The following is a 16,119-nucleotide window of genomic DNA, read 5'->3' as shown; positions in this document are numbered from 1 at the left end:
TCATCTTTTTGCTGATGTGTCAGCTGACATGACAGACATTGGGATCCCTCCAAAAGTTTTTTTGTGAGCTCTTTCCAATTTTTCTCTCCGTTTTCTCGTTTATTGCTCCGATATTGCAGTTTCTTTCCTTTCTTTGTCTCTATGAAAAAATAAGATATTTTTCAGTCTATTCCTGTTATTCTCAACGGCTCCAACTATGCTCATTGGGTTGAAGCTATGAGAGAATTTCTTAAAGGGCGGAAGTTATAGCGCTATGTGACGGGTGATCTTTTTTGTCCTGTTAAGCCAACTGTGACTGAAAAATCAAAAGATGGGACCTCCAAATCTAAGGAGGATGTTGAGAAAGACTTTGCGGAGAAATTAGAATATTAGAATAGTAAAAATCATCAGATCATCACTTGGTTTTGCAACACCTCTACTCCAGGTATTCATTTATAATTTGGGTATTTTGAAATCGCTAAAGAGGTATGGGAACATTTGACAAAATATTACACTATTTCTGACCTCTTCCATCAATACCAACTACTAAAGGAGTTTCATAACCTTAAGTAAGAATGTGGACAAGCGGTTTTTGATTTTCTTACTCAGATAGAAATTATTTAGGATCAATTGACCTCCTATAAGCATGTTTTTAAAGATTCAACTGATGCTAAGGCATATGAGAATTATCGCAACCGAACACATCTCACACAATTCCTTATGGCATTTACTGATGACTACGAGCCGGTTTGAGCTTCTCTTCTTCATCAAAATCCCTTGCCTAGTCTTGAAGATGTCCTTCCTCGTCTTAAGTCGGAAGAAACATGCCTTGGATTGACTCATTCTAAGAGTGAGACTGTCTTTGCTGTTACAGACAGAAAAAGTAAATTTTGTCAAAGCTGTAATTGTTCTGGGCACCTTTTCTAAGACTCTCCTTCTATTGAATTAAAAAATGCAAACAGAAAAGTCATATTGGCTCCAATTGTCCAAAACTGTTCTGCCATTATTGCAAGTTCTTGGGACACTTGATTACCACCTGTCCTACTCGCCCACCATGTTCATATCAGAATAAGTATCATTCTCATGCCAACTACTCTAAGAATGTGTCTGCTTCTACTATTACTGTTGTTTCTAATGAATCCACCAACTCTGCTTCTCTCAATCCACCTTCTGTCTCTCCATCTGACATTGAATCTCTTCTTAAATAACTTCTCTCTTTTTCTGGTAATACTCCTGCTGCTCTTTTCATACCTCCAGGTAATTATAAATGGTATTGTATTTTTATTTTGGTTGCTTAAATCACATGTCTTCTTTGCGTCATCTTTTCTCGTCTTTGTCTACCACTACAAATGCACTTCTGTCAACACTACTAATTATTCCCTCTTGCATGCGACACATAAGGATTTTATTTCACAGTCAAATCTTAATCTCCCTGATACTTATTTTATTCCAAAATTAAACTTTAATTTTATCTCTGTTCGTTAACTTGTTGATCTCGCTTTTGATGTCAATTTTTCTATTTCTGGTTGTTGTGTGCAAGATCATCGAACGTGATAGATCATGGGGACTGGATGTAAAGTCAGAAGATTGTTTGAGCTCGAGAATCTTGATGTTCCTTCTATGTCAAATCTCTGTGTTGTTTCTTCTTCATCTACCCTTCACTTGTGGTATCACCGTCTTGCCCACAGCTCCTTAGAAAAATTGTGTCCTCTTACGTCTAAGGGTGTTTTTGGTCAAGTTAATAATAAGTTTTTTTATTGCATCTCTTATGAAATAGCAAAACAACTGGCTTTATCTTTTCATAATAATCATCTATTGCTTGATCTTCTTTTGATCTTATTCACTCTGATGTTTAGGACCCCGCTCTCATCGCTTCTATGGGAGGGGCTCAATAATTTGTCGCATTTATTGATGATTATTCATGTTTTACTTAGGTTTATTTAATGACTAATCGGCATGAGCTGTCTCAGATTTATATTAACTTTGCCACTATGATTAAAACTCATTTTTCCAAGGTCATTAAAGGTTTTTTATGTAATAATGCTATGGAATACCGTGACTCCAAACTTTTAAATTTTCTTACTGAACATGGTACTTTGTCTGAGTTTTCTTGCCCTGGTACGTCTCAACAAAATGGACGGGCTGAACGCAAACACCGTCACATTCTTAACTCTATTCATGTACTGCTTATTTCTTCGTGTCCTCAATGTACTTGGGGTGAAGCTGTTCTCACTGTTGTCCATGTTATCAATAGACTTCCTTCTTCTGTCCTTGGTAACATTACTCTCTTTGAGCATCTTTATCATACTTCTCCAGATTACAGCTCTCTTCGATTTTTTGGTTGTGTCTGTTTTATTCTTCTTCAGCCTCATGAACATAATAAACTTGAACCTCAGGCTCACATGTGTTGTTTTCTTGGTTATGGCTCTGAACACAAGGGTTATCGTTATTGAGATCCTATCTCTCGATGTATTCGTATATCTCGTCATGTTGTTTTTTGGGAGTATCACATGTTCTCTAGTTTCTTCTCATTTGAATCCATTCCCTCTACTCAGTCACCGTTTCTCACTAACCCCAATATTGATCTTTTTTCTAGCGATGATTATACAGGTTCTGTGTCAAGTCATCCTCTCGAGCCTCTCACTCTTCTACCTTCTCCACCTCCCGATGACTCCAGACCGGACAATGATCTCGCTCCTACTGTCATGCCTCCTCCCTCCACTCGTTCTTCTAGAGTAAGGAATCCACCTGCTTATCTTCTTTATTATCATTATTTTTCTACTATTCTTTATCACCATGAACCTAAGTCATTCCGAGAAGCCTCCATCAATCCTAGTTGGGAGCAAGCAATGAAGGAAGAAATCCAAGCACTAGAAAAAGAAAATACTTGGGACTTGGTTGATCCTCCTTCTAATCAAGAAATTCTAGGAAGTAGATGGGTATACACGATCAAGACTCACTCTGATGGTTCTATTTACCGTTATAAGGCACGATTGGTTGCTTAAGGATGTACGCAAGAGTATGGTATTGATTATGAAGAAACTTTTCCTCCTGTCACTTGTCTCACTTCTGTTCATGCTCTCCTTGCTATTGCTGCGGTAAAAAAAATGGTCTCTGAGTCAAACGTATGTGAAGAATGCTTTTCTTAATGGAGAAAGTCTATATGAAACCACCTCCAAGATATCCTTGTCCTTCTAGCAAATTCTGTCTTCTTCGTAAGGCACTTCATGGTTTTAAGCAAGCTCCTCATGAATGGTTTGAAAAGTTTAGCACCATTATATGCAATCTCAGTTTTACTTGCAGCGCTCATGAGAATGCTCTCTTTATTCGTAAAAGTGAACGTGGAGTTGTTCTTCTACTTACATGATCATTACTGGAGATAATGTAGATGGTATTACTGATCTTAAAGCATCCCTTCACCACACTTTTGAGATGAAATATCTTGGTTCTCTTAGTTATTTTCTTGGCCTTGAAGTCATATCCTCTAATGACAGTATCTATCTCTATCAAGCTTGGTATTCTTCTGATCTTCTTGCCCGAGCCGACATTACCGATAGTTACACTGAGTCTACTCTTCTTGAGCCTAATATTCGGTTTACTCCTATAGATGACACTATTTTGGATAATTCTACTCTTTATCGACAGTTAGTTGAAGGTCTCATCTACTTGACTATCATACGACTAGACATCACCTATCCAGTTCATGTTCTTAGTCAGTTCTTGTCAGCTCCTCGTACTACTTATTATGTGGCATTTCTTCGCATTCTTCGCAGCATCAAAGGCACTATGTTTTATGACTTTTATTTTTCTGCCATTCATCTTTAACCCTTCAAGCATACTCAGATGCTGATTGTGCTGGTGATCCCACTAATCATCGTTCTATTACTGGTTATTGCTTCTTGGTGACTCTCTCATTTCTTGGCGAGCCAAGAAGCAAACGTTTACTGCTCGATCAAGCACTGAACCTAAATACTGTGCTCTCGCTGACACCACTATTAAGTTTTCTCAATTCGTTGGCTTCTCGATGACTTGGGTGCCCCTCAGTCGTCCCCAACTGATAATTGTTGTGACAACCGTAGTGCTATTCAAATTGCTCATAATGATGTTTTTCATGAACGCACCAAACATATAAGAATGATTTTTACTTTTTGTCTGACAAAACACATAAGATTGATTTTTTACTTTGTCCGACAACGTCTCCTTATTGATGTTGTTCGTCTCGTAACTCTTGAGACTCTGGATCAGATTGCTAATATCTTCACGAAGGCTAATTATCCTACTCGTTTTTGGACTCTAGTGCCAAACTCAAGATGGTATCCTTAGCTCTCACTTGAGTTTGAGGGGAATGTTAGAGTATAATTAATTAGTAAGTATCAATTATAATTATTTAGCATATCTGTATATTTATTGTAGGATATTATTTTTTTATTGCTTTGATTCTTCTAGCATCTATATGTAGCTTTATATATTGTATTATTTCAGACTACACTCAATAATACGCTTTACTTTCTTCAGTTTAGTCTCTTATTTCTAACAACAAACTTGGAGTGTATAACATACATACTTGCCATTATCAAATAAGTGACGATAACACTATAAATGAGGCTAATTTTTTTAGAAATGAAAGAAAATTGTGTATAATTTAATGTAATGGTGAATTGGTGTATTTTTTTATATAGATTTATTTTTATTTTTATTTTAAATAACAAATTGAATCCTCAAATTTGAGAAAAAACAAAATTTATAGAAAAATCTGAAGATCAGATTTTATAGTGCACAAATCAGTGTGTCTGATCTGTATTAAAATAATCTTTTTTATTGTAAAGTAAATTGAATCGTTCGATTTACATATATAAAAAAATTTTTAATACTAAAATACAAATCTAAAGGTCAGATTTGTATATTTAAAAAAAACTAAATAAAAAATAAATCTAATTTTTAAATTTGCATGTTTAAAAGAAAATTTAAAAATTACTGATTTTCAGATTTATGATTTTCACCTAAAAAAATACATCAAATTTCAATATTATTAAAAAAACACTACTCGAAGAGCAATACCAAAATTAAAAGGCGTAATGGCGTATAAATGAAGAGTGTGCCGCATTCATTCATCCATACACATTGGCCACTTTCCTTTTCATTATTTCCCTTTCTTCTTCCTCCACTCTTCTTAATTTCTTCTATTGTTGAGAAGAGTTATAAAAAAAGAAACCAAATATATATATATAATAAGAAAATAACAAATCCTTCACAATCTTCCAAATTTTTCTCCTGTCTTGAGAGCCTTGGACGCTCAAACCCCCGTACACTTGCATCAATGTTGCTGTCATGTGAGGGGCCCAATCTCAAATCGAAGTTACCCCTCATAATTTTTTTTTCTTTTAGAAAAGAAAATGAAAAAAGAAACAAACTTTCTCAAACATAGGAAAAAGATAAAATAAAACCACAAGGCAACAGTGTTACTTTGGAACCTATAATGAAGAGTCCATTACCAATTTATCAACACCTCAATTTGGCCAACTTCGAATGTCACTCTAATGTCTTCATATATGAATGTTAAATTTTTTTTTAACTTTTTTTTTAATTATTATTTTAACTCCAACACTCAGGTGTTAGCCTATGATCCCTTTTGGAGTCTTGACAATAGTTGTAAACCATGTGGTACGTTTGCACCCATCTCATGGCACTATATTGCTGCCTACTCAACCCGCCGGACCTATAGGGCGAGGCTGAGACGGCGTGGCACCAGCGCGGTGCATACGCCGTGCAACCACTGGCCTTGAAGTTTGTGTACCTTGCCACAAAGGGTTGGTACCTATAATCAGCTTTGTACTTGCCATCCTCGGTTGCCCATGATGATGCATCCCATATTGAACCATAAAGCCACATTGGCCTCATTGGAAATGTCTCTGCACTTTTCCTCGGGTACCTCCTTATTGGCACATCATCCACAAAGAATCTGATGACATATTTTCAGTGTCAGTAATGCAATGTTATTTATATTTATTTTCATATTCTATTTCAAAGTTACGAATATTTATTCCAAAGATGATAATGCTACTTTTATAAAATAATGTCACTTTTAAAATTTAAAATTGCATTATCATTTTCCTATTTATTCCTATCAATAATTACATGTTCTAAAAGCATATACAATGATTTATTATGTGAGTCATAACGAGTACATAAAATATTTTCTCATTTAGTCATTTCTATGAATGTGCAGGCAAGGAATGATTAACGGTCACTTTTTTAACATTTACTATATGGTGATTGTATTTTTTCAAGGCAAATTCTTTGCTTATAAATTTAGTGTCGAAATTACTTAACTTGTTTTTTATGATAAACTTTAAATATTTAAAAATGATTTATTTTTATATTTTTTAAATTAAATATTAATTTTTATTTTTTTTAATAAATTAGATAAATATATATTGATACCATAACATCCACCTTTATGTAATCATGTGGATTTATATATTGTTGTGCTCAATTTGATAGTTTCAGTAGCTGTCAACAAAAAGAATAGCTAGATCAATAAATTAGTTAATGTTACTTTTAACTTTTTTCCATTAGTCAAGTTATATCAGATTTTGTTCACCCCACACTTGCATGATTACGATGATTTTTGTGCCATTCATGTGATCTTCATTCTATATATGCTTTTTATGTGACACTAGAACGTATTATTAAGTATTAAAAATCTGTCAAATTTCCATTTGCTTAGCTTTCTACCTTAATTTCAGAGAAAGAGGAATCCTTTCTCTTTCATCTTCCAAAATATCAAACAGTGCTCGCTCCTAAAACGGGACAGCAAAAATGATCAGAACGAACCAATCAAATCGATGCCACATACACAGAGTCCAATCCAAGTTCATACTGTGGATTCTTTTTATCTTCTTCCATATCCTTTCGGCAGAAAACTAAACCGTCTGATTTGGATTAATGTTTATAAATACGCTGTGTCGAATTAATTTTACAAATTTAATTTTGATTAAAAGTATTTTATATTAACGTAATTTATATTTAATAATTTTATATTAAAATAGATTATATAGTAAAATAAATGTTCTTTGAATTATATTATTTAAAATTATATTTAAATAAAAATTATTTAAAAAGATATGAATTTTTATTATTTAAAGTTATATCTTTTTTTTCAACACTTTTTTGTTATAATTAAAAAAAATTATGTTGAAATTTAATAATTCTTTTGCCATAATTTTTTAGTACTTCATTTTTTTATTTAATTTGGTCTTCTTAATAAAAAAGCTCAAAAAAAACAACATTCATAGTATGAACAAAAAAAAAATAAATGATAAATTGATAAAAAAATCAAAATTTAAAAGAAAATACTAAAAATAATATTATAAAAATATTAAAATATTTACTTGTAAAACATAATCATGAAAATGATGATTATTCTTTGTGTCTCTTCTTACTAATAAGAATGAAGGACAAAATTGATAAAAAAAAATTAATTACTTCTTTAACCATAACAATTGAAAGTAAAAGGTACAATTTGTTAATTCAGGTGAACGAAAATTAAAATATAGAATTACATTTGCGCTTAAAAAAGAAAAAAAAAATAGATAAACAAAAAGTTGAGACTTTCAGAAAAAAAATTAAATGTGCATTTTTAGATTTAAAAGCTAAACCAAACATATCCTAAAATAATGCTTACCCTTTATCGAGTAATCTACTTCTCTTAATTATCTTTATTTAGAAGATACATTAACTTTTTAATATGCCACCTATATTAATGTATGGATGGTAGGATTTGAAGTAATGAAGAACAATGTATTACATAGAATTAGTGACTTACATTATTTCCTTAGGAGTCCAGAGAATAGCATAGTGATGAAAATCTTTGGTTGGATCAAACCATAGATGGAACTTCATCTCTCTGCCTATAATTTGACCATCTCCACTTCCTCTGATATAAACATTGGTCTGCAAAGTGTAAGGCTTTCCAAACGTAGTCCCAAGAAACTCAATGTCTACTTCATCATGGAATCCAGGATGAGCTTCATTGTTGGAAAGCTTCGATTAAGAAATTAAAATCATGTTAATTAGCAACGAGTTAGATAAACATGATTAGTGGGATTCCTTAATGTACTTACATAGAAAGCTGTTATAACTCCAGCAGTGTAGCCAGGTTGGAGCTTAATGGAAGCACCAAAGTATCCGGATCGAAACGGAGCAACAGACTTGAAGCCACTTCCTGTTTAAGCAGAACAGAAAAGCATTGAACTAATAATAAAAGTTAGTAACTAGATTGGATAATTAAGCATATGATATAAAGTGAAGTGTGTTGAAACTACAACCTGAGGTTCTATCAAGCCAAATTGTTAATGCATTTTGTTCTATTCTTTGGTGCTGGGGGCCCCAAAGGTTCCTAAAACCTTTGTAAAAGTTCATAGTCTTGAATTTGGAACTTGGCCAGTAGCCAGGTGAAGGTGGCCACTCAGCATTGCTTGAAGGGGCCATCAACATTAAAATAGCAAATACAAAAAGAGCCATGAATGAATCAAAGAAAGCAATGGCCAGTGAGCAAAAGTGTCTAGTAGAAAGCAGAGTGATTCTGTTGTGTACCAATGCAAGGGGTGTGTGCTAACTGTTAAGTAAGACAAATGTTAAGGGAAAACTGCTCAAATTATGGTGCATATATATGTATGTGGAATAAGAGTTATGGTAATGGCAGTGAGCTTGGTATAAATAACAAGAAATTAGTGGGGCCCTCAAAGAGAATTAATGGTGTAATTGTAGATGGACTAAGTTGAATTAAACGTTGATCAATAATATACCTAAATGTTATTATTATTTTATTTTCTTCTGTCTTTCTTAATTTGATAGGTCAATGATTAATTTGTCTAAAATTTAAATTTTATTTAAATATTAGTTATTAGTCAATAAATTACTGCATATATAAAAAAAATTCGAACTTATAAGACTTGATTAACAAATAAATAAGCTAATCACTAGAATAATCTAAGTTAGTTATAAAAAAAATTATAATTGCTAGAATAAGTGCCGTTTTATTTTCTTATAATTTCTATAACCACGTTTAACATAAAAGTCTACATTTTTTTGGTGACTAAACAAGGAAAGAAACAAAGCAAAAACTATTCTAAATCCGAGCGGATGATTCGTTGGAGATCAACACTAGGCTCAGACCAAATAACATGATTAGAGTTACTCTTGGCACCATATTTAGCCATCCAATCCGCAGCTCTATTTGCTTCTCGGGACACCCATTCAATGTGAACAAGCCAAAGACGAGATAAAAGCTCCTAAATCTTGTGAACCAAATCTGTTACTTCAGATGGATACCCACTTGTAAGCTCATGCAACAGATCATAATATTAAGCTTGTGGAATTTCAAAATGACACTGGTCAAATAGATTGGATAAACCAAACATAGCAATAATGATTTGTAAATCATCATATACAAAATGGAAGTTTCTTTTAATTCTCAGGTAACATTTAATTCACACATTGCATAGGGAACTTAGGATATTTTCAATTTATTTGTTTTTCATTTTCTGCCGTTATTGCTACTTCTTTTTCTTTCATTTTTTTTTTATCCCCACCTCTCTTTATTGGTTATGACAGAAAACCTGTTAGCTTGGTTGGAAAGGTTAGAAAAAGATGATGGTATACAGAAGAGGGTAGATGAATGTGTCTTAAATGTGGATCTTTATTTATGTCATCTTCTTCTGTGTTTGCATGGCCTTTTTTTATTCCAACCAATTAAGTTTTATAGCTTGTACCTCTATGCTTTCCAATTTCATTCAAGGCTACAGAAATTTGTGACTCAACCCTGAATTTCAACCACCCCCATCTTTTTTCTCTGTGCTACTCACCATTGCCATTTCCCTTTCTCACTGTCCTTCTTACCATTCAGCCTAGGCCATATCATATGTGAATTTTTATTATAATTAATAATATCAGCCTTATTAATATAAGATTTTACAAAAGCATTTTAATTTTAAATGCTTCTTATTAAATAAAGAATGTTACACTCCTTATTTACTAGACAAATTTTATTTCTCTACTTTATTATGTTTTATATGAATAGTCGACATTTAAAAAATAACATATATACTAATCAGATTAATAAAACATGTAAAAAATTAAAGTTTATAACCTACTACTTTATTTATTATTTCTCAAATAAAGTAAATCAACATAAGTGCCCCTCAATTGTCAAGTCACTATATATATTAGAAGTATCTTTCAAATTTCTTAAGAATAAAAATATGTTAAAAGTATTTAAAAATATAAGAAAAATATAAAAAATTACATTTTTTTATAAGTGACAAATAAATTTTAGAGTAAATATCGTTTTTATCCCCAACGTTTGGGGTAAGTCCCAAAGTTGTCCCTAACGTTTTAATCGTCTTATTTAAATCCCTAACGTTTTAAAACTGACTCAATGTTGTCCTGCCGTTAGGATTCGTTAACAGAATTGACGGCGGGACAAAATTGAGACGATTTTGAAACATTAGGGACTTAAATAGGACGAAAACGTTGGAGACAAAAATGATACATAGAAATAAATTTTAATTTTATCTTTCAATAATATCAATTTTTACTATACATAGTATTCAATTATTTTTTAATCACATCTAAGTAAATTACACTTAATCATATTACTTTTATTTTAAATAAATTATTTTTTTATAATTTTATTCTTAAAAATTTTTAGTTATCATAAAATATTTGTAGAATGACTAGTATATAAACTTGTAGAAAAAAATAATATATATACAGTAAAATATAAATTATATCTTTTATCTCTAATGTATCAAAATTCTTTAAAATTATAAAAAAATAAATTTATTTAAAATGAAAGTAATGTGATTAAGTGTAATTTATTTAGATGTAATTAAAAAATAATTGAATACTATGTACAGTAAAAAATTAATATTATTAAAAAATAAAAATAAAATAAAATTTATTTTTATGTATCGTTTTTGTCCCTGACGTTTTCGTCCTATTTAAATTCCTAACGTTTCAAAATCGTCTCAATTTTGTTCTGTCATCAATTTTGTTAACGGATCCCTAACGGCAGGACAATATTGAATCAATTTTGAAACGTTAGGAACTTAAATAGAAAGATTGAAACGTTAGGAACAACTTTAGGACTTACCTTAAATAATGTTGGGGACAAAAATGATACTTTACTCTAAATTTTATATTTAGCATGCAAATCGTCTGTGCATTTGATCTATTTTTTAAAATATTTAGATAATTATTTATAAAATACATAAAAAAATAGAAATTCGATTTTTATATTTTTTATACTTTAAAAAATAGTTGTTTAATCATATTTCATGATTCGATACATTTGTCATATTTTAAAATGTATTGAGAATTTTTATGTGGTTAACAAATTCAAAAGGTACTTTCATAATTAAATTGATAATTCTAAATAGATTCACTGGTTTGTTCTCTCTCTTCCAACTGGGGCTGCACTTTCTACTTTACGTATAACACATGGCATTATTCGTTTCACAAGTATATTGTACTCAATTAAGATAATAGTACGTGAAAATTTACATTTAACATGATTAAGTCGATTTTTCAATTGATAGGATGAGGATCGCAAAAAAAAAAAAATGTGGGTCAGGTGCTAATAGAGCCAATTGTGTCATGAATCAAAGAGAGGAAAGGTGTGCTTGATCCTGTGAACTTCATCAATGGAGTGGGTCATGAACCATCCAATAAGGGACCCCAAATACTTTGATTTGATATAATCATTAATCAGTGGGGCACAACAATGGTTGATTGACACGTAGAATATAATATATAGTATATCATCAATATATGTCCCTTGCTACCAGCTAGTGATAATCTATCTATATTGTACAAATATTTTGTTATCTTAATTATTAACACTGATCAATTAAATAAAGAAGTCCAAAATTATCACAACCAACCACATTAGATATAATATCCTATATGGAAAAGAACACAATCAAATAATTGGTGATGATAAATAGCACTAAGCAACATGCATGCTTCATTATTTTAATATATCATGCTCTAATGCAACATTTCATTTTCCATATTTAGGTCAATGATTCCTCAGGTATACTCATGATTTGGCATGTTAGACAAACTTTGTTCAGCTATAAATGGTAGTACATATATTACTATAACCCCAAACATGCAACTAACAAAGATTTTGAGCAAATTTGGATAGTAAAATCAAATTAAAATGCAATGCTAAAGGACTTTAATTTGTGCTTGGCCAGCCATCAATAATTTGAGATCCAATTTATTTTAATTTGTATGTCTTCCTGTGGAGCTAGACACACAAAAGATTAAAAATAAAAAGAGTAAACTACCATTTCTACCTATAAAAGTTGAAAACGCTAACATATCTACCCATAGAAGATAAAAATTATCATTTGTACCCATCAAAGTTGACTTTCGCAAGTAAAATTACCCAAACCCTAAATAATTACATAAAGTTTCCAAACTATCCCCTTCTCTTCTCTCACACACGCACCCACCCCTCACTCACTATCTGCAGCACCTAAACCACCACTGTCGTAGCATCATCTCCCTTCCTACTCTCTCTTTTTATCTCTCTCTCTTTCTCACTCACTCACTTTTCCACTCTCACCTCTTGAACATCAACATAGCCCATCCATTCAAAATCACAAAAAAGAACAAACTCAGATCAATTTGAAGAATAGAATATGCATAGATTCAAAATAAAACCCTAATTTCTTAGAATATTTCTCAAAAATTGTCAATTTCTCATATTCAAGATCACTATTTTCTTTGCAAATAACAGAACATTAATTCGATTTTGACGACGCTGGAAGGAGATGATGAAAACGCATCGCTAGGAGGACTCAAGTTGGAAGCAGCGACGCCGAGAGAAGAAGACGAAGATACGACATTTGAAAAAGGAAGGAACTCAACGTTGAAGAAGTTGTGGTTGCAGAAAATAGAGGACTCAAAATTGCTACTTCCTGAAGCCAAAAACCTCCCAAAGAAGAAGAAGAAAAAGAGGAGGGGAGGAGAAGATGGAGCTCGCGACAGCAAAAGGAGGAACCACCATTAATACACAAAAGAGAGAGAAGAACGACAGAGATGAGAGAGACATCAATAGAGAAAGAAGAGGAAGGAGAAAAGCGCGAAGAGGGAGGAGAGAAAGAGAGAGGGACGATTAAAGAAAATAGAGTAAAAGAGAGAGAAAGAGAGAGAAAGAGAGAGAGAGTGCGAAAAGGGGAGGGTGCTGCAGCAATGCTGGTTCACGATTTAGATGAAGATGAAGAGGATGAGACTCACCAAGGATAATTTCGGAATTTTATGTAATTATTTAGGGTTTGGGTAATTTTGCTTGCGAAAATCAACTTTTATGGATACAAATGGTAATTTTTATCTTCTATGGGTAGATATATATATATATATATATATATATATATATATATATTAGTGTTTTCAACTTTTATAGATAGAAATGGTAGTTTACTCAAATAAAAAATTTGATCTTGTGGACCAACATAGTGCCTCCATGCATCTATGTTGTATGATATAACAATATATGTGGAATTCTTAATTCTGAGTTGTCAACAAGGTACATGAACTAATGGCATGGCTCCCTGAAAGCATACCACAAAGTCACAAGACACAAGAAGAGCCATTATTATTGAATTATTCAGCCTCATATAGCTAGTCAGAGATAGATGAAGCAAACATATATAATATAATTATTAATGTGTTAATAAGCCTAGGTAAGAGAAATACATATATATACACTGAATTCAAGTTTTCAAACACTGTGCATAGAGCTTATTATTTATTTTTCAAAAGAAGTGCACTATTTTGTCGGTCACATTGGGTGTAGGGCCACCCTTACCCGACAAAATAAAAAACTCACAAGACTCTAAGAAGGTTGAATTAGAAATTTAGAACGGATTGTTTTATATATCATCAGAGATGTGTATGTTATTGATGCACAACTTGTTAGGATTTAATTTGTCCATGAGAAATAACATTCATCATGGATTATTATTAGACCTAGCTCCCATTATTTATTGTTGTTACATTACACCCCAATCATATATATTTGGAGGTAATGCTCAGATTGGTATAAAATTCTCAGCACTTATTAAAATAACTCTTGTTTTTTAAAAATAATTGAATTGATGTCTGATTTATAAATTATAAATTCTTTTTTCTTTAATTCGATTTCTGTTAATATAGTACTGACATAGAATGTCACAGTATTGATATAGTATTTTCAACAATAAAATAATATGACTAAAATTTTAGTATAAAGATTAACAATTTATAAATTTAAGAATCAATAATTTAACTATTTTTAAAAGTCAAAGATCATTTTGATGAGCACGATAATTTTAGAAATTACACTATTTATTACCTCTATATATTTGTGAAAGGGCTGAATATATATATATATATCATCGTATTATTATTATTAACTGTTATGTTAAAAACACAGTTAAAATTTATCTTATTTAATATTTATTAATTATCGTAACAATTAATAAATACTAAAAAAGATAAATTATGATTTTTTTTTACTAATATTTTTTAGTTACCAAATATTCTGTAAAACAAATATGCTGATATATTCAAAGTTCTAAGGACGAAAATTTATGTAACTATCAATGTAAGTGTTCTTTAACTATGTTATTAGCGCTACTCCCAAATAGTGCTATAGCTAGTAGCCTAGTACTTTATGTCTGATTGTAACCGTAAAGGGCAGAAAGTTAATTAGTATGAATGATTTCTCTTGCTGAAAGAGGTTGATAGCGATACGTTTAATTTACTGAGCAAACATCATAGGAAAATAAAAAACAAGGAGGGGGCCATAAAAAGCTTCAGTTACATGCAAAGTGAAATGTCTTTTTTTTTGTGTGTCTATTATCTTGTATTTCTATGTATATCTACTTGTCTCACATGCAAAGAAAATTTGAGATGCTTGTATGGAAAAAGCAATTTTATTTTGTTTTATTTTTCTGATGGAAGTTAAAAACAAATTAAATTAAAAAGCAATAAGAAGAAATTAAAGGATAATCTATCCAAGAATATACATTATGTGACAACATTATTGAAGGGCAGAGGAAAAAGGATAATCCTACAAACATAACAAGTTGATTAAATGATGATGAGACAAGATGAGGGTAATCGCAATCAGAAACATTTGAAATGAATTTTCAATATAGCCTTTGGATGCTTATTACATCATCCACAGGACATGCATGCATTGAAAAACAAAACAAAACAAAACAAAAGCTTAGCTAAAAGCATTCAATCATTGAACAAATTAAATACCCCATCCAAAATAAGTGATAAAGTCTTACCGACACTAAGATTTGCTGCTATTCTGCATTAAGAAAAGCCGGTGGTGTGTGAAATTTCTCAATGGGGAAAATGTGCTATGGTGTTTGTGCATAACTACATGATGTAATAAATCTAAAAAGTAAAAGAGATAATTATTTAAAGAAGGGAGTAGTTTTTCGCACTTTTGGTGAAACATTTCATATAAGATATTATTAGCCGAAAATACTCTATTTTGAAGAGATGTTAAATTCGAGATTTAGTAAGTTTGTGTTTTAAAAAACAATAAACTTCTGTTTCGAGAAAGTTTATGACAAGAAATACAAAGCAAGAGTTAGTCGAGAATGCTGGTTAATATGTTTGAATAACTACAAGAGAGTATGGACATCGCGGCGGTTTTTTTTTTATTATTAGCGGCGGCAAAATCAAATACCGGCGGTTGAGTAAACCACCCTGGATAGTGGCACGGACAATTGTTTTAGCCGCAGTTTCCAGCAAGTGCTGGTATAACCGCCGCTAAATGGAATGAGTTATTTGCGGCGGTTTTAAACTGCCGCTATTTGAAAAACAGGTTTTAAAAAAAAGTTGTGGCGGTTATGAACCGCTGCAATTCAGCATGCATTTTTTTTTAAAAGAATAGCAGAGGTGTATAACCGCCGTAATCTTCACTGTTATATTAAAAAAATTATTTCTCCACGAAGCTACCTAATTATTCCAGTCCCCATAAATTACTGCATAATAAATTAGTAGAAAATAATATTATAAAATTGATCATTATCTCATTAGAATCCTAAGTGAAAATGTCTCACG

The 16,119-nt window shown here is 31.6% G+C and overlaps 1 protein-coding gene across 1 annotated transcript; it reads right to left on the bottom strand.

Annotated features, from left to right (window-relative positions):
- Positions 1 to 5,175: 5,175 nt before the first annotated feature.
- Positions 5,176 to 8,670, bottom strand: LOC107648391 (putative xyloglucan endotransglucosylase/hydrolase protein 32). Its single transcript, XM_016352273.3, has 4 exons — positions 8,307 to 8,670; positions 8,103 to 8,203; positions 7,805 to 8,022; positions 5,176 to 5,938 (listed from the first exon to the last, which is right to left on the bottom strand). Exons 1-4 carry the CDS (start codon positions 8,500 to 8,502, stop codon positions 5,572 to 5,574), a joined length of 882 nt encoding a protein of 293 aa, XP_016207759.1. The 5' UTR covers positions 8,503 to 8,670; the 3' UTR covers positions 5,176 to 5,571.
- Positions 8,671 to 16,119: the final 7,449 nt, after the last annotated feature.

This window comes from Arachis ipaensis, chromosome B6 (assembly GCF_059453495.1).
Source record: "Arachis ipaensis isolate K30076 ecotype BB chromosome B6, ASM5945349v1, whole genome shotgun sequence".
NCBI classification, from domain to species: domain Eukaryota; kingdom Viridiplantae; phylum Streptophyta; class Magnoliopsida; order Fabales; family Fabaceae; genus Arachis; species Arachis ipaensis.
The sequence above is the reverse complement of the archived record's forward strand: the minus strand, read 5'-3'. Positions and strand labels throughout refer to the sequence as shown.